This window comes from Hypanus sabinus, chromosome 7 (genome assembly GCF_030144855.1).
Source record: "Hypanus sabinus isolate sHypSab1 chromosome 7, sHypSab1.hap1, whole genome shotgun sequence".
Classification (NCBI taxonomy): Eukaryota; Metazoa; Chordata; class Chondrichthyes; order Myliobatiformes; family Dasyatidae; genus Hypanus; species Hypanus sabinus.
The window spans coordinates 70,995,167-71,018,231 of NC_082712.1; the positions used below are offsets into that span (position 1 = coordinate 70,995,167).

Sequence of the window (23,065 nt, forward strand, 5' to 3'; positions counted from 1 at the left end):
TAAGTGTTCCTGGAAAGTCCATGAATACACTAGAGTATCATTCAGATACACCAGCATAATTTTGAATACAAAATCATTCATGATTGCCTGCATGAGTCTTTGAAATGTCTCCAACCCATTGCAGATCTCAAATGGTATATGAAAATATTCATATAGACCAAATAGGTTTGAGAAAAAGCAATCATATGTCTATCATGTCCCTCCACCACGACTTGGTGGTAACCACTTGTGAGGTCTATTGTCAAGAAACACTGCTTCCCACAGAGCATCAAAACTCATCAATACATGGGAGCCGGAAAACGTCCTCTTTAGTCTTAAGATTCAGTCTCTAATAATCTACACACAGTCTTATACTACCATCAGTCTCCTGTACCAATACTATAGGTGAGGCATACGCACTATTGCTCTCCTGAATCACACCCTTCTTCAACAACTTTGAGATGTGCTCTTTTATGTCAAGTTACTGGTTAGGTCGAATGCGATTGTAAGACTGTGAAACGGGCTCATCATCAATTAAGTGAATTTCATGCTTGACCTTGGCAGTGTACCCAAGGTCTTCACCTTCAGCTGCAAAAATATCCAGGTACTTTTACAGCAAAGCTCTTAGCTGAGCTTGTTTTACCCCCAATGTCGAGCTTGTCTAGAATTGACTTTAACTTGTGGTTGCTACCCTCCTCCTTTACACCAACTATCACTCGTTCAATGCCAGCTGAGAGCCACTGAAATCTTACAGCACATTGCTGACCACTGTCTATGCCCTCTATCTTTGACCGTATACCCAGCTGTGTCCTAGATGAAAGCCACACATCCTCTCGAGAGAGGTTTAAAACCTGTATTGATACTGTATGGCTATGAGAGTCAACGAGCATGGGAATAACTACAACACTTCTTGATAGAGATGTGTTGTGGTTCAAGTAACATATTATGGTCAGTCCCAGCATCTCTAGTGGCCTTCCTGGCCACAATGGTGACTACAGATTCAACAGGTATGTGCTCAGTGCCTTTTCCCAATGCTCAGACTACAACTTTCTTTTTGGTCGTGTGCATCGGCTCTTTCTAGAAAAACCTCTCTACAGACACGTGTCATGTCAAATTCTGCATAGATAAGTTGTCTACATTGGCTTATAACGTCCATGCCTATTGTTACGTACTCGTGACACATGACAGTGGAGCCCTTGTCACGTGACTGGGGTTGAAGCTATACTGGACTTGAGGTGATGGTCTTGTGATGGTGGAATGACGTCATTTTCCCGCCAGTAGAGATCATGTGACGGGTTTTTTTTACAGGTTATAAAAGGTAGACCCCACCCTGTGAGGAGGGGCAGTTCGTGGCTGGATTTGCCAGGTTGACTTCATGCCACTGCGTGTTTTAAGTGATGACGCAGTTTAATTGAAGGATGAAGTTTTTATTTAATGCCTAAAGTTTAAAAGGTCATTGCCAGCAGGTTCTTTACGATTCCGCTAGTTCGAGAATCAGTGGAGAGTGAAGATTGGAAGTTCAGAAGTTAAAGATCGAGGAGAATCGCTTTCTACGGTGAAACGGGGGCGACCTTTGTTTGATCCTTATTTGGAAGGCTTTCGTTGACTATCTTCGTGTTAATCCCTGGGTTTAACCAGAAAGGATTGAGGATAGTGTGGAAGGAAAGGTCAGTGCCTTTAAGCAGTTCTGTTTCGTAAATTCTTCGTGGGAAGTTCGACTTCGGGGATCGAAGCACGCGACGTGAAAGAGAACCTAAATCGTCCTATAAAGTCTCTCCTTTTAAATGAACTGTGAGCATATCGAACTTTTGGCAATACCACTTTAAAGAACTGTATTGGCAATAAGACTTTAAAGAACTGTCTTTGCAACATCAATTTAAGAACTGTTTTTGCAATATCACTTTAAGAACGGTTCGGGCTGCCGCTCAGCAGCTGTTTCCGGTTGCGTTAGTGTTCGTTTACTTTTGGGGGGTTTGTTTTCTGTGTTTAATAAATGTGTTGTTTGTTATAAAAAAAACCCTTGCCGAACTCATATATTTATTGTTGCCTGAATATATAACACTAGAATGCATGGGATGGATTGTTCAGTGCTAACAGGATCCCTAACTACCAGGAAGCCACAGTTGGGTATCTTCATGCCCATTGCTTGAAGCTCTTGCTCTAGATACCCATGTTGAGGAATGTCAAGACAGTTAGCAGTTGTTACCATAAGCAGTGGACAACATATCCTCAACCTTTACATTCAAGTGTTCTCGAAAGAACTGCTCAGCCATGGTGCTCCCTTGACAGACAATGAACAGTGACACCTGTTATCTTCTCAACGACAGGACAAGTTCCTATGGCACATTGCAGCAACTGGTCATGAAGAGGCTTTACAGAATCTGAGTATATAAGATTCCCCCGAATTGCCCAACTCACAACAACCTGAGACGCTGGAGGATTCGGGCTCTACATCCCATGCACTTTACTTCTGTGGGCAACTCTTGGCCACATGCCCTTCCACCTGACACTTGAAGCATATTGGTTGCCCATCTTCTGTGATGTAATGTAGGCCTTCTGCTGGTAGCAAGTGCAACACCTCTTTGTACAGTAAATTCTTTCACTGTTTGAGTGAACTCACTAATAGCTTTGCTCTGTTCTGTGACTACTTTAAGGACATAATCTAGAGTGGCAGACTTGATTCCTGAGCTCTAAGTGTTGAGCACTGTGCCTTGCAATGGCTACACTTTGACTTTACAGCTTTTGCATTTCCTCAAGATTCTTCTAAAAACCACAGATAAGCCTCTTATCATTGAGGACTCAGGGTTGTTCTGCACGTATTTGCGGAGCTCTCTTATTAGGGAAGGATCTTTGATCCCCCCAAAAAATTGACCTCTGAGCACCACTTTCTCATTGGTCACAGCATTAGGGGAACACTTCAGTAGCACATTACGTAATAAGTTGTGCTAGGGCAAGTGAAAACTGTCTTATGTCTTCACCCTCGTGTTGTTTGTGAAAATAGAAGCTACGCAACTCTGGGGTGTGCTACACTTGTCTCTCAAGGCTTCCCTGCAATGGTTGAACAAGTCATCAGACACGTCTTCTTCAACATCACTGCATATACGTGCTTCTTCTAGAGCTGCACCCCTGAGCAGTGACATTACTAAATCATACTGATCCTGCTCAGACTGATTTCTAGCATGAAGCACACATTCGACTTCCTCAATAAAGTCATCCACAGACCTCCCATCTTTCTCAGCATCATCTGTAAATGGAGCCGTGTTTCTTTCCCTTGGAACTTACACATAGGAACTCTTGCTTAATTTATCTACAGTTGTCATGGCTTCTTCATGCCTACTATGCAACTCTCTAATTTGTTCAGTCAAATCAGGTTCAGTTTGTTTATCCTCTGAAGGTGACATTGTGAAAAACCAAGTCCTTAAAGTCTCTACAACAAGCCTGGAAAAGGGGTTGCTGAAAGTCTCCTGCAGAAATAAACATTAACTTCATTGGCACAGTTGCTCTGGACCACTGTCACAGTTTCCGTCTGGGTGTCAGTCCCGAATGTGACTTCATGCCCCTGCATTTTCACAACAATAGGCTGGGAAATCAGGTAAATAGCAATAAGGTGTAGACCTTACCTGTATAAGGAATGTGGAGCACTTCGTTATAATATTTAAATCATTCTCTTAAGTGTGGCTGGGACCCTAACCTAAGGTTAAAGAAGAACTGATCTGTCCAGAACAGCATTATCCTCAAGGACCTTAAAGTGAAACTCCATCCTTCCTACTGAGAACTGTGGCCTTTTCATTTTGCACTGATTGACGACATTCTCCATGCCACCATCCCCTTGCTGCTACACTCACTTTTATGGTTACCTTTAAAGATCAGAAACAGAATCCAGTTTATTATCACTGGCATATGACTTAGCAGCAACAGTTCAATGCAATGCGTCATCTAGCAGAAAGAAAAAATAATAAATAAAATAAACACATAATAAATAAACAAGTAAATCAATTACATACAGTATATTGAATAGATTAAAAAAGATGCAAAAACTGTTATATTAAATTAATACTGTATATTAAAAAAAGTGTCCAAAGGTTCAATGTTCATTTAGGAATCAGATGGCAGAGGGGAAGAAGCTGTTCATGAATTGCTGAATGTGTGCCATCCCTCTTCTGTACCTCCTACCCAATGGTAACAGTGAGAAAACGGCATGCCCTGGGTGCTGAAGGTCCTTAATAATGGACACTGCCTTTCTGAGACACCACTCCCTTGTATCCAGCTTGGGTACAAGATGGAGCAGACTAGATTTACAACTTTCTGCAGCTTCTTTCGGTCCTGTCATACCAGACAGTGATGCAGCCAGTCAGAAAGCTCTTCGTGGTACAACTATAGAAGTTTTTGAGTGTATTTGTTGACATGCCAAATCTCTTCAAACTCTTAATATAGTATAGCTGCTGTCTTGCCTTCTTTATAACTTACCTTCTTTATCTCTAGTTATAGCCTCTTTATAACTAGAACTTTATAACTTCTTTGTAACTACATCAATATGTTGGGACCAGGTTAAATCCTCAGAGATCTTGACACCCAGGAACTTGAAGCTGTTCACTCTCTCCACTTCTGATCCCTCTATGAGGATTGGTACGTGTTCCTTCGTCTTACCCTTCCTGAAGTCCACAATCAGCTCTTTCATCTTACTGACGTTGAGTGCCAAGTTGTTGCTGCGGTACCACTCCACTAGCTGGCATTTCTCACTCCTGTACACCCTCTCGTCACCACCAGGGATTCTACCGACAATGGTTGTATTGACAGCAATTTTATAGATGGTATTTGAGCTATGCCTAGCCACACAGTCATGTGTGTATAGAGAGTAGAGCAGTGGGCTAGGCACACACCCTGAGGTGCACCAGTGTTGATCGTCAGATTCCCAAAATGCTGGGATTGTTACAAGATTTTGACAATTTAGGAAGATCATCACTAATTGTTATTTTGAAGTAAGCCAAATATTCTAGTAATGAGGTTCTGGATATTTGTTACCTTCTGCTTCTTATTTTTAAGTTTCTTCTTTGCTGAAGTTAATGATTTTAGGTTCATCACTTTTACTTGCCCCATGGATCATCATTATTTCTGCTCTGTTTATTGCATCCTTTACAGTTGTTCAAAGCCTCAGGCAAATCATTAATCCTCATTATAATTTCTCTTGCCTTAGCGCTTTCATCTTTTTAAAGCCGTTGCACAGTCTACGATAGTTAGTCCAGTGCTTCTTGTTTAATATTATATTTCAACTTCGCTCTCTTTAATTTTTGTTTCTTTAATACTGGTAATAAGATAAGTAATAATAATAGCTTGCTGCTCCAGGTGGAAGGTGCATACGTGTGGCTGGTCGTTCTCTGTCCCTCTCGCTCAATGCTGCCAGAGGATGGTTCTGGATTCTTGAATCTTGGGCAAGGTTTAATCAATGCAGTCTGTGGATTGGACTCTGTAGTTCCAGTTATGATATGTTTCTGATTTAGATCACTCCTTTTTTTGTTGCTATTTTGCGTGATTTTGATAGGGGCAGACTGGCTATGCGGACTGCAGATAACAAACAATACACTGCTAGCCTGTTTTGATGACCTTGTACTTAGAAGTTTTATATTCTTTAGTTTTGGCTTGTTTTAGTCATTTGTGCGATCTGTTCTTTTGTTGCACATGGGGGATTTGTTGTTTATCTTTGAAAGTGTTTCATGGTCTTCTCTGTTTCGGGGCCATCTGTGGGAAAATGTTTGCAGGCATACTTTGTTAATAAATATATTTTGAAACTTGAATCTTTGAATCTTGGAATGTCAAAAAAATAAATAAGTATTGCAAAAGAGGAAGAACAAGGTAGTATTCATGGGTTACATAGACCATTCAGAAATCTGTTCGCCTAGACCAGGAGATTTTTTAATGCTATTTTTAATGCTGGTGCTTCAGGCTCTATTACTGCCATCCCAAAGGTTGTAATGAGAAAAGGACTTGTCCCAGATAATGAGGTTCATTACTAATAGATGCTACATTCTTGAGGCATTGCCTCTTGAACATATCCACAATGGTGGTAAAAATTGCTCCAAGAGCATAGAATTTTGGCTATGCAGCCACAGCATTGAGACCTAAAGAACAAACCAAACCAAACTATCAGACAAGTCACTTTTTATTGTCATTTCGACCATAACTGCTGGTACAGTACACAGTAAAAATGAGACGTTTTTCAGGACCATGGTGCTACATGAACAATACAAAATCTACACTGAACTACGTAAAAACTACACAAAAACTACACTAGACTACAGACCTACCCAGGACAGCATAAAGTAATACGGAACAGTGCAGGCATTACAATAAATAATAAACAAGACAATAGGCACAGTAGAGGTCAGTAGGTTGGTAGTCCGATGGCTTGGGGGAAAAACTGGTACATAAATAATCAGCTGAATGGTGGCGTCCAGGATTCCGTCCGTTTCTGTACTCCCGCCGAGTATTTCGTTGCCACAGATGTAGTCCAATTTAATGTCCATTGGAGAGCAAAATGGACGGGAGGGCTGGCTGGCTAGGACTTGCTTTTTTTCCTGGCACGGACTCCTGCCCGCTCGCCACGCTTCTGCTTCCTCGCACACCGCTTACGACGTCCCCACCTCCGGCCACCAGCATCAGGCGACTCTGAGGACTACAGTCCCTTACTTTAGAAAGGTGTGCTGAAATTGGAGAGGGTTCAAAGGGGGTTCATGAAAATGAATCCAGGATTGAATGGCTTGTCATATGATGGCTCTGTTCTTGTATTCACTGGAATTCAGAAGAATGAGGGGTGACCTCATTGAAACCTATTGAATGGTGAAAGGCCTTTATAAAGTGGATGTGGAGAGGATGTTTCCTATAGTAGGAGATTCTAAGATCAGAGGACACAGCCTCAGAATAGAAAAAAGATGAGGAGGAATTTTTTTTAGTTAGTGAGTGGTGAATCTTGGGAATTTTTCACCACAGGCAGCTGCAGAGGCCAAGTCTTTATGTAAATGTAAGGCTGAGTTTCATAGTTTCTTGATTGGTCAGGGCATAAAGGGATATCGGGAGAAGGCTGGAGATTGGGGTTGAGGGGAAAGCTAGATAGCCATGATAAATTAATAGCCAATGATCAATAATAGCCATGATAGCCATATTAAATTTGTCTCTTAATTATTCTCATATGAACATCCAAGAATTGCATCATTGTGCTCTGGCTTTGAATAATAATAAAGAAATAATGTCTCTGAACAGACTAAGAGAAAATCGAGATAAACTGCTGATAAACTGAATCGATGTGTTTGAAGTTCAGAAACATGGAAGAATAGTCAGTCATTGGTTGCATGAAATAAGCACCAAATGTACAGCATGAATGAAAGAGAGACTGCAGATACTGGAACCTTGAACACAAAGTAAAATATTAGAACAATATAAACAGTATTTTGTTTTCCCTGATTTTCCCAAAGTTAACCTTTATTTATTTCTTTCTGTTTGTTGATTATACCATCAATTTAAGACATTCTCATGCAACATGTCAACATCACATGTTTTCTTCTTAAACAATTCATCAATGAAGAATTTGGGAGGCTGTTTTGCAGGGTCCACAGCAATTGTTGTAAATGCTACTGGGTCAAATCCTGGTTTGGTCTCAGTTCAGGTACATTCCCACAAGGAGGAAAGAAAGTGTTATCAACACCAGAGGCAACTTGATGACGAAGAAACAGAAAAGCTTAAATGTACTAATTGTGATTGGTCAGTGAAAAGAGATGATAATTGCTGATAATTAACCTTCTGTCTCAAACCCACTTACATGAATTCTTTGTTTAAGCATTGTTATTTTAAAGTCAAAAGTAAACTAGGGTGCTGAGTGAGAGGAGCTTCTGATAATGTAATATTCATTCCATCACCCAGTTTTCAAGAATGACATGAATGTCCATTGCTTATATAGTATATGCCAGGCTCACAAAGTGGGCACAATACATATGAACCATCTCACACAAGAAAAAGGCAGAATTTTGGATGACCACAGAAAATGCTGGAGCTACACAGCAGATATGAGAAGAAAGAGAAATAAAATATGGGAGTTTGGATATTCAGGCTCTCTAAAAAGAAATCAGGGGAAATACTATTTTGAGTTTTTGGGAACTTGCTTTGACATGAAGTAGATGAAACAAGTTACATTGAGACATATGGGGTGGCTACATTAATGTGTCATATTGAAAGCCATAGCAAATTGATGGATAATGTCCATCAGCTAAAGTGGGAAAGTATTTAAGTGGAGCAACAATGCTGGCTTTACCTGCATGCTCCAATTCTCTGCTGTAATATTATGTAAATTCTTTCAAAAGATCTTGCCGTAAGGCTTAGCATAAAGCCATCATTCTCTTACCATTTTAAGAATAACCACATCATGCATATTATTGTATGGCATTGTGAACTGATAGTGAATTCATTCTTTTAAAGCTTTCCCTGTATTATCAACTTACCACAGATGTTCATAGTGATACAATTATCTACATCTAGCTGAAATAGTCTGCTGCTCCTGACTTCCCATATGTGGCTGGTCTCTCTACTAAGCCCAATGACAGAACACTGATGGGTGAGTGAAAAAGCAAGTCTCCGCTTTCAGGCAAAGAAGATTGGTCTCCAGACAAACTATTGATTCTAACGGGCTCAATCAGCATGCAGGAACAGTTATGGACAGGTAAGTGAAAATCAAAAGGTGCAGGTGTTGAAAATCTGAAATCATTAAACAAAAAATGTTAGAAATGTCAAAAAGTCAACATCCGTGTAAAGAGAAACACAAAGCAAAGATATGGGTTAGTCCTGACGTAGGGTCTCAGCCCGAAATGTCGACAGTGCTTCTCACTATAGATGCTGTCTGGTCTGCTGTGTTCCACCAGCATTTTGTGTGTATGTTGTTGCAAAGATTATTTATCAGTTCTGATAATATTTTTGAATATTTAGTTTGTTTTTAATTGTTTGTTAGTGTGTTAAGCTACTTTCTATTTAAAAAATATTTTTAAAGATCATTTCTATCAATTGAAACATTTTATGAAAACTCAAAACTTATTAAAATACTTTTGACTATAACATGTTGGGAAAGGCTCCTGAGGACCTCTGGGGCTGGTCCACAGAATGCTAATTCAGTTTTGCTTTCTTAAGAATCCTAAGAACTTTCTATAAGGGTACAATTGAGAGCATCCTGACTGGCTGCATCACTGCCTGGTAAGGAAACTGTACTTCCCTCAATCGCAGGACTCTGCAGAGAGTGGTGTGGACAGCTCAGTGCATCTGTAGATGTGAACTTCCCACTATTCAGGACATTTACAAAGACAGATACGTAAAAAGGACCCAAAGAATCACTGGGGACACAAGTCACCACAACCACAAACTGTTTCAACTGTTACCATTGAGAAATGGTACCGCAGCATAAAGGCCAGGACAGCTTCTTCCACTAGGCCAGCAGACAGCTAAATTCATGCTTACATAACTGTATTTATTTTCTTTTGTAATTTATTTTTTATTGAAGTTCATCATCAAACATTTCCATAGATGTATTTCAGACATTGTACATATATATCATATAATCATATATATCACAAATCTCCACAAAGTATTTATCTGAGGTATACACTTATAGAAAAAAGCGGAAAGAAAAAACAAGTAAAAGGAAAAAACTATGTACGAGTAGGGAATGATCTTTTTTTACAACATATTCATTGATTTGTGAGAATAAAATCAGGCCTATGAGGCATTATGTAGTTAAACCATTTTTCCCAGTATGAATCAAATTGTTCCAACTTGTGATTAACAGATGCTGTTATCTTCTCCATTTTGTAAATGTCCATTGTAATTTCCATCCATGCATTTAAAGTTGGGCTCTCCTGTGCTAACCATTTCCTAGCAAGAGTCTTTTTACCAACCACCAACAGTATATTCATTAAATATTTATCTTTCAACCATTCTTGAGGTATATATCCAAAATATATAGTCTTACTCTCTAAGGGTATTTCACATTATAGATGTCTTGTAGGGCATTGTGTATCCTCCTCCAATAGTTTTTGATAACAGGGCAGTCCCAAAAAATATGATACTGATTTGTATTTTGATTTCCACAATTTCTCCAGCAAACATTTTTGAAATCTCTTACTATCTTTCCTTTTGGTTAGTCCTGACGAAGGGTCTTGGCCGGAAACGTCGACAGCGCTTCTCCCTATAGATGCTGCCTGGCCTGCTGTGTTCCACCAGCATTTTGTGTCTGTTGTTGTTTGAACCTCTATATTATTGTCCATTTTTCCTCAGATATAATTATCCCTCCTTCCTTCTCCCATTTTGTTTTATTGTATGAAGTCCAATGTGTTTTAAGATTTGACAACCCCTTATATATGCTTGAAATGATTCTACCATTATCTGAATTATATGCTTTACTAAATAGCTCTATCAAGCATGTACTTGCCTTGGTTACATTTTTAAGTGTCTTATTAACATATTGTCGCATCTGTAAATATCAATAAAAATCTTGTTTTTCTAATAAGTGTTTGTCTTTAAGCAATTTCTATGTTATATTGACTATCCTGCTATTCATACTATTTATTATCAATTACTATAAATTGCACATTGCATATTTAGACAGAGACATAATGTAAAGATTTTTATTCATATATATGAATGATGTAAGTAATAAAGTCAATTCAATTCAATTCAATTCAATATATTCCATTAATGTTGGAAAATGGTAAATGTTTTACACTTCCACTTATGCATTAACCTCTTTGAAGTAACCTCATCCAAGGCAGTGACAGAGAAATGAGATCAGAAGCAATAGAGGTGACTCATTCAGAGCCTTCTCCAACCAGAAGCCCTGGATGGACCATGAGATCCACAATCTGCTGAGGGCCAGATCGGAGACATTCAAGTCTGGTGACCAAAGGGGTTACAAAAGGTCCAGGTGCAATCACCAAAAAGCCACCTCACCAGCAAAGTGGCAATTCCAGACAAACCTGAATCAACAAAGGATGGTTGTAGCAGGGCTTAATTTAACTTCATCACCTCTTATAAAGTTAAATCAAGCAACCAAGGCAACAACATTGTTTTGATTCCAGATGAGCTCAAAACCCTCCATGCTGGCTTTGACCGCCAAAGCATGAAGGAACTGTCACAGCCCCTAATGTTCCTATGATTCTAGTCACAGGAGGGTGAACCCAGGGAAAGCATCAGGCCAGCCCAGCTGGGGTACATGACCAAGCACTAAAAACCTGTACTAATCAACTGGCTCGAGCGTTCACTAAAATCTTTAACCTGTCACTTCAAATGGTCAGAGCCCCCCCCCCCCCCCGTTTCAAGCAGACTTCAATTAAGCTGGTGCCTAAGAACAATGTGGTAGCTTACGTCAATGATTATCATCCAGTCACACTTACATTGACAGTGATGAAAGTTTTTGGCAGGTTGGTAATGAAGCATATCAACTCCTGTTTGAGAAGCAACTTGAATCCACTCCAATTTGCCTACCTGAGCAACAGGTCCAAAGCAGATGCCATCTCAGTGACTCTTCACGCAAACCTGGAACATCTAGACAGCAAAGTTAAATCAGGATGCTCTTTTTTGATTACAGCTCAGTAGTCAATACTATCATCCTCTCAAAACCAATCAATAAGTTTCAAGTCCTTGGCCTCAATACCTCCTTGTGAAATTGGATCCTAAGCTTCCTCACTTGAACATCCCAGGAAGTTTGGATTGGCAACAGTATCTCCTCCACACTCTCCATCAACAGAGGTGCAACATAAGGCTACGTCCTTAGATCCCCTGCTCTATTGGGTTTATACATATGATTGGATGGCTAAGCGGAGCTCCAGCGCCATATTCAAGTTTGCTGATGAGACCACTGTTGTAGGCCGAATCAAAGGGAGTGATGAATCAACACATAGAAGGAAGATTGAAAATATGGCTGACTGGTGCCATAACAACAATGTTGGCAAGAGCTCTAAAACTTTCACAAACTTCTAGAGATACATCATGGAGAGTATATTGATGGTTGCATTACAGCCTGGTATGGAAACAGCAGTGATCTTGAACAGAAAATTGGACAAAAAGTAGCGGATATAGAGCAAGCCAATGTGGGTATAGACCTCCCCAGCATTGAGCACATCTACTTGTCATAGGAAAGCATCATTCATCATACGGGACAACCATCACCATCACTCTCTTCTCAGTGCTGCCATCAGGAAGAAAGTACAAGAGCCTTTGGACTGATACTGTTTTAGAAACAGTTATTACCCCTCAATCATCACATACTTGAACCAGAAGGGATAACTTCATTTAATTTCACTTGCCCCACCAACTTTCAAGGACTCTCCATCTCATGTTCTTGATACTTATTGTTTTTTTTATTTATTATTATTTCCTTTTTTTGGTATTTGCACCTTGCTGATTTTTTAAATCCCCAAATTGGTGCAGTTTTTCATTGATTCTGTTATGGTTATTATTCTATTATGGCTTTATAGATTATGCCAGCAAGGAATTGAATCTCAGGGTATCATATGGTGACATGTATGTACTATGATAACAAATTTACATTGAAATTTGAACTTTGAAACTTCTTATGGAGAACTTGAGCTCCCTGCCTAGAATGGTGAAATTAATTATATCCATGTTTAATCACTACTTAGTAACAAAGAAATTTAGCGTTCAGTGTCTTAACAAGGGTTTGTTTATTATTCTAATAATATCTAATGAGTTCTGATAATGAGGTTAGTTTACTTCCAACTATCTAAAATACATATGCCAACAAAGATAAAAGTGGCTCTGTGAGGAGTTTTATGGACAGTATTTGTACAAAGACTAATTTTGTCAACATATCCCTTTAAGTTACTGAAGTTTTAGCTTGGTTTTATATGGGATGTACTTTCCAGCTTTCAATTGTTAAGTATTGTAAGTGATGTTTATGTTCTCATGTTGTAAAAATTATGCTTAATTGTTTTGTTTTGAGCAAAGTTAGTGTAGATGTAATGCATTCTCCAAGCTCTCATATGAAGTCATTATGATTTGGATACAAATGTATACTTTTGTGGTCAAGAGATATGATAACATCTTTACTTGTGTTTTTTCAGGTTCACCTTGCTTAGCTGGTTCAATATGTAACAAAAGTTCTCTTCCCCCACTCTGACTGTCCTTTAGACATTTGACTTAACTGGAAGCGCAAAGGCTTGGACATTATCATCGCTTTTCTGATTTAGTTTCCTGACTGAAGAAATCGCTTAGTGCTTGTTCATTTACAATTAAATGTTTTCTCACTTTTCAGACACTGAGTCTAAATGATACAGTTCCAATAACCACTGCACTTCAGACAGACAGACAGACATACTTTATTGATCCCGAGGGAAACTGGGTTTTGTTATAGTCGCACCAACCAAGAATAGTGTAGAAATATAGCAATATAAAACCATAAATAATTAAATAATAAAATAATAATAAGTAAGTTATGCCAAGTGGAAATAAATCCAGGACCAGCCTATTGGCTCAGGGTGTCTGACACTCCAAGGGAGGAGTTGTAAAGTTTGATGGCCACAGGCAGATGACTTCCTATGATGCTCAGTGTTGCATCTCGGTGGAATGAGTCTCTGGCTGAATGTACTCCTGTGCCTAAACAGTACATTATGGAGTGGATGGGAGACATTGTCCAAGATGGCATGCAACTTGGACAGCATCCTCTTTTCAGACACCTCCGTCAGAGAGTCCAGTTTCACCCCCACAACATCACTGACCTTACGAATGAGTTTGTTGCTTCTGTTGGTATCTGCTACCCTCAACCCGCTGCCCCAGCACACAACAGCAAACATGATAACACTGGCCACCACAGACTCGTAGAACATCCTCAGCATCGTCCAGCAGATGTTAAAGGACCTCAGTCTCCTCAGGAAGTAGAGACGGCTCTGATCCTTCTTGTAGACAGCCTCAGTGTTCTTTGATCAGTCCAGTTTATTGTCAATTCATATCCTCAGGTATTTATAATCCTCCACCATGTCCACACTGACCACTTGGATGGAAACAGGGGTCACTGGTGCCTTAGCCCTCCTCAGGTCCACCACCAGCTCCTTAGTCTTTTTCACATTAAGCTGCAGATGGTTCTGCTCACACCATGTGACAAAGACACTGTACCCAGTTCTACAGGGTTATTCCTTTAAAGTAAGGGATTGCCAACTTAAGGTAGAGAGTAAGCAAAATATTTTCTTCCATGGGTAATACATGATGTGGATTCAATCTGGTGACATGTCTGTGTGTGGGATTTGCATATTCTCCCTGAGACTTTATGAGATTTCTCCCCCCATACCCCTAATTCCTGAGCAGGTACTCTGGTTTCCTCCAATATTCCAGTCTGGCATTTCAGTTGGTGACTGTAAATTGCCTTTTGTGTAGTTGACTGGTAAAGTCTGGAGGAAGTTGACTGGTATTTAGTGGAGAACAGGTTACTGGAAAAATTACTGTGAGCCAATAGAGACTTAATGGGTTGAATGGTTTTCTTCTGTAATGTGGAAACATGAAAAATACAATTGTTAGTCTTAGTAATTCTCTTCCTCAAATGCAGTGAAATCAATTTTTGAATATTCATTCCTCTGGTGGAGAAATACGGATTTTAGTAAAGGGTGAAAGGTAACTCTGGGTGAACACGAATGTAAGGTGAGGTTACAATTAGATCAGCTAGAGTGAAATAGGATAAAGGGCCTCCTAATTCATGTGGTGAAATATTAAAATCTACTCCTTGGTGTCAGAGGGTATTGCCTGTTTAATTAAAATGTTCAAGCTACAAATTACTTAAGTCTTTCAGCAGGCTGAATGTAGTTGATATACAGCTAATTACTGGCTGACAGCTAAAGTAACATCCTATTTATCCCATTTGGCCTCTACTCACTGATCACTTAATTGTCCCTGAGGTGACTTTAATTTAAGAGTTCTTTTAATAATAATCAAAACACATTTGACTACTGCCATTTTCATTGATCAGCCAGTTGTAACACCTTCTAAAAAGTTTGCTTATAATGTTCAAACTACCTTCTTCGTACTCCAAGTCAAGTAAACTTTCTACCTTTTTCTCTTTTATTGGCTGTTGAAGAGGACTCCAATGACAATGTCATAATGTTCTGTCCATGTCAATTGTCTGATTCAGGGAGCAGTTACAAATTTGCCAAAATAGGTAACTTTTTTTCTCCTATTGTCTCTGTATTTTATCTGTATTGCTATACGACCAGTCCACACAGCAATTTTTTCAATCTCTCTTTCCCCACTTATTTTCCTGTAATGTAATCTCTCTCACATGCTCCTTAACTCCTGGGATAATCTACAGCAGCTAATTTATCTACCAACCAGCACATCTTTGGAAGAAACTGGAGTACCCACAGGAAACCCATGGGGTTACAGGGAGAACATGGAACATTGGAGGTCAGAATCAAACCTGGTTTGTTGGAGTTAAGAGGCAGCAGGAGTAGATACTACAATATAGTGCCATAAATCTTGTAACCGCAAATGGAGGCCATTGGGCTTGTCAGGTCCACAGCAACTCCCAGGGAGGCAATTCCATTTGCTCCTCACAGCTGTTGTATAAAATAATTAGATTAAATAAGTAGTGCAAAATAAAAATAAGCAAAACATAGTGAGGTAGTATTCATGGGTTTAATGTCCATTCAGAAATCAGAGAGCAAAGGGGAAGAAGCTATTCCTGAATTGTTGAGTTTGTGCCTTTAGGCGCCTGTACCTCCTTCCTGATGGTAGCAATGAGAAGAGGGCAAGGCCAAGGTGATGGGGCTCGTTAATGATGGATGTTGCCTTTCTGAGGCATCACACCTTGAATATGTCTTGAACACGACTGTGGCTATTTCCCATAATGCAACTGAGTTTAGTCTGCAGCTTAATTCAATCCTGTGCAGTAGCCCCCACCCACATTCCAGATGATGATGCAGCCAGCTAGAATGCTCTGCACGATACATCTATAGAAATTTGGAAGTATCTTTGGTGGCGTAACAAATCTCCTCAAACTCGTAATGAAACATAGCTGATGTCATACCTTTGTAGCTGCATTGATATGCTGGATCCAGGAAGCATCATCTGAGGTATTGACACCAAGGATCTTGAAATTGTTCACTCGTTCCACTTCTGTTTCTTCTTCAAGGACTGGTGCATGTTTCTTCATCTTATCCTTTCTGCTGTCCACAGTCAGTCCTTTGGTCTTACTGACATTGACTGCAAGATGGTTGCTGTGATGCCATTCAACCTGCTGATATATCTTGCTCATGCGCACCCTTTCGTCACCATCTGAAATTTATCTTAAGACTGTATTTTGCAGCATTCTGTTAGTTTCCGAGAACCTATTTCTGTTTCAGCCTTTTTAATTCTTGAAGTACTTAGTCACTTGAATTTAAGTTCCCAATCTTCTGTCCAGGAATTCAAATTCATGTCCTTGGAGCTACACTCCATCACTCTGGCTGTCCAGCAGTAATTAAGCAAGATGCACCAGAAATGACCCATCCTGTTTCTGGACGTTATTTAGACTGAAAAGCTCACAATAGTCACAGTATTCATGTATTTCTTTAAACTCCATTATATCTGGGTAAGGTGGAAATCTGATACGTTTTTATTCCCTTCTGTCTGTTAATAAGTATTATTCTGACATAAACAATGACTGTTTATTCTTGGTCTTCTAAACACTCTGCATCTACTTGCCTTTCATTTCTTTTTTGATTAATATTTCATAGTTTACCTTTTTTGGAACTGAAAGCTGTACTAAACTGAAGAGGTGAGATTAACTATTTTCAACTTTCAATTTTGAAATGGAAATGCACAAACATACTGTATAATATTCCACACTTTAGTCAATCATGTAGAGTCCTCTTGGTGTGCCTTGCAGAAGCAAGCTGTAATTCCATTCATTTTACTGCAAAACAGCTGGAAAGTTTTGAGGTAACCTTGGAATGGAGTTTACTTTTGTTTAAGGAATAAAGACTGAGACAGAAGTAAGGGAGGTCAGTAAAATTTTGAAAGCTGTATAGACATCAGGATAAGCAAACTCTGATTCAAAAGGAGTAAGATTCTATTGAGACTGAGGTGCATTCTACATCAGGAATAAGAAAAGGTTGCTCAGCTGATTGAATGCAAATATTCAGCTCCTATTTTACTTACAATACACTAATGCTCCTATTTTAGTATCTATCTGCAATTTGAATGTCGATATTTCAATTTACTTACCAGGTGGATTATTCCAAAGATACTGTATAACAGAGGTGAAGTCAAACACAAAAATTATCATTTACATGTTAATCTCATGATGATTGACTACATGACATGCTACTAAATTTCTCTTGTGGGTATTATATACTGTGATGTTGGACTGAATGTGAAATGTTCCTTCATGTGCAATTGCCACAAATATTTCAAAAACTCCATCCACGTTGTAAAAGATTCTAATAACAACTTTATTGTTGACTGGTACTGTTCACGGATAATATTCCCAGAGTAAACAAGAAAGCTCCTTGTCAGAAACAGACAAACCATTCTAAATCTATGCTGACTGATCCTCATATATTCATGATAGAGATTGCCTCTTAGAATATTTAATGTGATAGGTGTTACTGCTAGACTGAATAATATGTTGTTGTCCTTTTGGGACTCTGGTATTACTGTTACTTGTTTCTGGTCTTGGAGAATCTCACCAATAATTTTTCACTGGTGATAGGTGGTGCCTCAGAAATGTTCTCTTTAGCTTTATTCAGCACCTTAATGAATGATCTAATCTAGAAGATCTGTTAGTCATACATTCCCATAACTAAGTACCTCTATTACACTGACTCCAATATCCTCTGGGATATTAACTGTAAGATGGCTTCATTGTCTGTTATGAGATATTCAATTCATTCATTTCAAAGTATTACTTTTAATTCAACCACCAATGTTATCTTTCACATATCTAATCTCTGTCCAAATTACTTTTTATGTTTGTGATAGTAAAAGATTTCTTTCTGCTGTCCTTAACAAGTTAAGTGCACCAGCTAACGCATGTGCTACTGATTTCTCAAAGCTGTTGCATGAGAATCTTATATTTCCTTTGTTTTCCCATCTGAACTACATCTGTTCTAATTTCATTGATATATGCAATTGTTATAATGCATATAATTTATTTAGGAATTATATGCACCTTATAGTTGATAAATGTTCTCCACCTAGCCAGATGAGATATGATGCTCCCGAGGGTTTATCTTATGTCCCTGTTTTGTTTCTTGGCTGATACCATTTTGATTACTCTCTGTAAGGGCTGTGTTTGAAGAAAATGAATAAATTTCCTAAAGATCGATACTCAGCCTCCACAGTTTTGCAATTTAAGATGTAACAGTATCTATGGTAAAATAATCACTGGCAATTTCATTTGTTGTTGGTCTATTTATTTACTTATCATCTGGGAGGGCTGAAGGCACAATGTTATTTTCACTGGATTAATTGTCTAGATACACAAGGCTAAATTCTCAGGACCTGGACATCGAATTCCACCACATCAGATGGTAATACATTTAAATTCAAATTCTAGAATTAAGAACGCTAATGATGACTGTGAAAATTGTTGTTGACTGTTGTAGATGTCTATCTGGTTCATTGATGTTCTGCAGGAGAGGAAATCAACTGTTCTGATCTACGTCTGAGTCCAGACTCACAGCCTGGAGACTCACAGACTCTTAACTGTTCTTAATATTGTCCAAAACTGCCCTATCAAACCTGTAAATTCCTCCTTACCAAAATAATGTGAAGTGAGAGACCTGCCCTTGAGATGAAGGCAGCATTTGACCGAGTATGGCCCTGGCTCAACTGGAACTAATGGAAATCAGAGGTAAACACTTTGCTAATTGGAGTCATACTTAGAACAAAGGAACCTGTTGGTGATGAGTGGAGGTCAACAATCTCAGCCACAGGGTAACTCTGCAGGAGTTCTTCAGGGTAGTAGACTAGGTTCAACTATCATTGTCTGCTTCATCAATTGCCTTCCCTGAAGTGTAAGCTGAGAAGTTAGAATGTTCACTGATGATTCAATAGTGTTCAGCGCCATTCATGACTTCTCAGATAATGAAGCAACCCACATCCAAATGTAGCAGAACCTAAACAATATCCAGGTCTGAGTGATAAATACACACAGAATGATGGAGGAACTCAACAAGTCAGGCAGCGTCAATGGAAGGGAATAAACAGACAATGTTTCAAGCTGAGATCCTTTATTAGGACAGTGTTATTGGAGGTGGAAATGTGGACCAGTGAGTCATGAAGGAAATAGCATCAGAGGCCTACCAAATAGAGAGTAAACATAAAGAGAGCAGTTTTGAGTAAGTCCAGTCTTTTTTTTTCAGTGGCTTAGGTGTGGGGAGCATGAGGATCAGTGTCAGAGCCCAATAGAAGTTGGCAGAGAGAGTATAAAAGAAATAGATTTGGATAAGGCTGGTCTTTCTCGGCTGCATAGACACAGTAAGTGTCAGTGTGAGAGGCCTAAGCTCAGCTGCAAATAAAAGGAAGGGAGGCTTACGCAGAGTTATCATTGTTTGAGTGTGCCAGTGATAGAGTAGGAAGGTCTTGCCTTAATAGGCTTAGGTGTGAACAGGCACATTTATGAAGAGGGAAGCCTTTTTTCAGTGCAGAGTAATCAGAATGAAATGCTCATCCTGTTAGATGAGGAAATTTAGGATACCTGACGCTTTCTCTGATGACTACATCTGCGGTAAGTGCACCCAACTTCAGCTCCTGACTGACCAGGTCAAGGTGTTGGAAGACTGAAGATATTATAGATGAGACTTTTGAAGAAGTGGTCACACCCAGAGTACAGGCTTTGGTCATTAGATTGGTGACCACCTGGAGAGTTAAGGGGTTTAAGATGTCCATCCAGGGCTCCCCTGTGGCCATTCCACTCAGGAGGGAGTATACCCCTTTGGGTACTGCTGGGGGAGATGACCCATCAAGGCATGGCTGTGAGTCCATCTCTGAGACTCAACGGGGATGGGTTATGTCAGGCAGTGTGGTAGTTTATAGGGAACTTAATATTCAGAATGGAGATTCTGTGGTTGTAAAAGAGACACCAGGATGATGTGTTGCCTCCCAGGTGATAGGGTTCAGGATGTATTGGAGTGGCTGCAGGATATTCTCAAGGGGAGAGTGAACAGCCAGATATCATAGTGCATATTGGCAACAATGTTATCGGCAGGAAAGGAGAAAGGGTCCCACACAGTGAAAATGTAGAGTTAGAAAAGAGGCTGAAGAAAAGTCCTCAAGGTAGTAATCTCTAAATTGCCCTCTGTGCCAAGGGCTAGTGCAGGTAGGAATGGGGTGAGAACATAGATGAATGAGTGGTTGAGGAGACGGTGCAGGGGACAGAGTTTCAAATTCTTGGAGCATTGGAACCTTTTCTGGGAAAGGGGTGACGTGTACAAGATTGACGGTTTTTAACTCATCTGGAGGGGAACCAATATCCTGGCCAGGAGGTTTGCTAATGCTACCCAGGAGAGTTTAAACTAGTTTTACAGGGTGCTGGGAGCTGGAACCGCAGGTCAGCAGGGGAAGGAATGGACAGGAAAGTGGGTGTTAGGGAAAGTAGAGCAAGGCAAAATCAAAATAACCAGTATGAAGGGTCAGAACATTAGAAGTTTGTATACTTCAATGCTAAGAATATTATGGGTAAGTGTGATGAACTTAGAGCAGGGGTCAGCAACCTTTACCACTGAAAGAGCCACTTGGACCCGTTTCCCACAGAAAAGAAAACACTGGGAGCCGCAAAACCCGTTTGACATTTAAAATGAAATAACACTGCATACAACGTTTTTTTTGCCTTTATGCTATGTATAAACAAACTATAATGTGTTGCATTTATGAAATTGATGAACTCCTGCAGAGAAAACGAAATTACATTTCTGCATGCAACAAAAACATTTTGAACTCCGAAAAAAAGACGTTGGGTTGAAAGTTACTTTTAAGTAAAATATTCAATGTCTATTTGAGTCCTTCTTGTATTTATGAAAAACGCCGAACTTAAATTTTCCGCCAGCAGCAAACCAAAAATAACGTCAGCCAGCTGTCATCCTGAACAATGAAAGGACTATTTCACTGAACAATGAAAAAATATGAATATAAGTAAAATAATAGGCAATTAAAATATTTATCATACTTGGTTAATGGGATTTCTGCTCCTGGACCTCAGCGCACAGCGTCTGCACATCAGGGCTGTATGATGTCACCTTCATCTTTACACAGGATCGCAAGCTGTCATCTGTGAGGTTTTCAATATCACTCCATTTGTGTTTCTGAGCAAGAACGGCCTTCTGACGGGCAACATCTTCAAGGTCTGCTGTCAAGCGTCTAAACTTGGACACCCATATGTCTTTGTCGGCTATGTCGGCCAGTTCCATCTCAAGATCAGGTTGACTCACACCTGCCAATGCAGTCGTATTCAGTAGGGAAGGATCGATGCTTAAGGGAGTGACCGGGAAGGATAATGTGTTTTTTTCCTCTCTGAACTCACAGAAGCGTTTCCCAAACGATGTTTGCATTGCGATGATTGCAGAATGTAAATACTCCGAAATTATCATGTCGTGACCTTGTTTGAACTCTCTCAAATTGGGGAAGTGAGACAAAGTGCCTTTCTGTAAATCTCTGGCAAGCACTGTCAACTTGCGCTCGAATGCCAAAACATCCTCCAACATGTGCAGGGCTGTACGTCCTTTCCCCTGAAGAGCTGTGTTCAGCGTGTTCAGGTGCGCTGTCATGTCTACCATGAAGTGTAGCTTTTCCAGCCACTCTGGCTGTTCCAGCTCAGGAAAGGTGAGCCCTTTGCTGCCCAGGAAAGTTTTCACTTCTTCCAGACACGCGACAAAGCGTTTCAGCACCTTCCGTCTGGACAGCCAGCGATAAAAACACGTTGTAGCGGTGTCAGTAAACTGCAGTCAAAGATAGCTTTATTCGAACTAAACAGCCTTGCTTTTCAGCTTCCCTCAACCCAGCCCCCATGGACGCAGATGCTGCAAAAGACGCGTACTCACAAACCCCCGTAGGCTATCTCCCTTAGCCGGAATGCTGGCTAATTGTGAGCCGTTTTATGATGTGGCAGGAAATGTGTCGCTACACTTAGGTTGTACAAGATCACCATAATTACATTTCAAAAGCTAACAAACTAACATAAAATACATTTTAATTAAATACTGACCAATTATTTCCCAAAGCCACAGGGAGCCGCAGCACAGAGGTGAAAGAGCCACAAATGGCTCGGGAGCCGCAGGTTGCCGACCCCCGACTTAGAGCATCAAACTACACGTTGTAGCCATTACTGAAATGTGGTTGAGAGAGGAGCAGGAATGTACCATGTTTTCAAAGTTTTGGAAAAGAAAGAGGAGGAGGTAAAAGAGAGAGAGAGAGAGATAGTGTGTGTGTGTGTATGGGGGGGGGGGGAGTTACATTACTAATCAGGGACAATACCATAGCTGCATTCATGGAAGACATAATCCAACCTGGTAGGGCAATTGCAAGGAAGCAGCACATTCTTAAGGGCAAGATCATTAATAGTGTTGCTGAGCAAAAAGACCCTGGAATGCAAGTTCATAGCTCCTTGAAAATAGATACACAGATCACACAAAGTACACTGCAGATGCTGTGGTCAAATTAAGACATACAAACAAGCTGGATCAACTCAGAAGGTCGGGCAGTCCTGACGAAGGGTCTCGGCCCGTAACGTTGACTGCTCAGTTCAACGGATGCTGCCTGACCTGCTGAGTTCATCCAGCTTGTTTGTGTGTCTTAATACACAGGTCTATAAGATGGTTAAAGAAGGCTTATGGAATGCTTGCTTTTATTGAGTTCAAAAGTCAAGAGGTTGTGTTGCAACTTTATAAAACTGATTAGGCTTCCTCTGGAGTATCGCATACAGTTCTGGTCGCACCTCTATAGGAAGTATGTTGAGGCTTTGAAAAGGGTACAGAAGAGGTTTATCAGGATGTTGCCTGGTTTAGAGGGCATGAGCAATCATGAGAGGCTGGATAAACTTGGGCTGTTTTCGCTGGAACACCAAGGGCTGAGGAGGGGG

At 40.0% G+C, this 23,065-nt stretch overlaps 1 protein-coding gene across 1 annotated transcript; it reads right to left on the reverse strand.

Moving 5' to 3' along the window:
• Window positions 1-20,753: 20,753 nt before the first annotated feature.
• Window positions 20,754-22,214, reverse strand: LOC132396343 (general transcription factor II-I repeat domain-containing protein 2-like). Its single transcript, XM_059973858.1, has 2 exons — window positions 21,158-22,214; window positions 20,754-21,072 (listed from the first exon to the last, which is right to left on the reverse strand). The coding sequence occupies exon 1, from the start codon at window positions 21,762-21,764 to the stop codon at window positions 21,162-21,164; it is 603 nt and encodes a 200-aa protein (XP_059829841.1). The 5' UTR covers window positions 21,765-22,214; the 3' UTR covers window positions 20,754-21,072; window positions 21,158-21,161.
• Window positions 22,215-23,065: the final 851 nt, after the last annotated feature.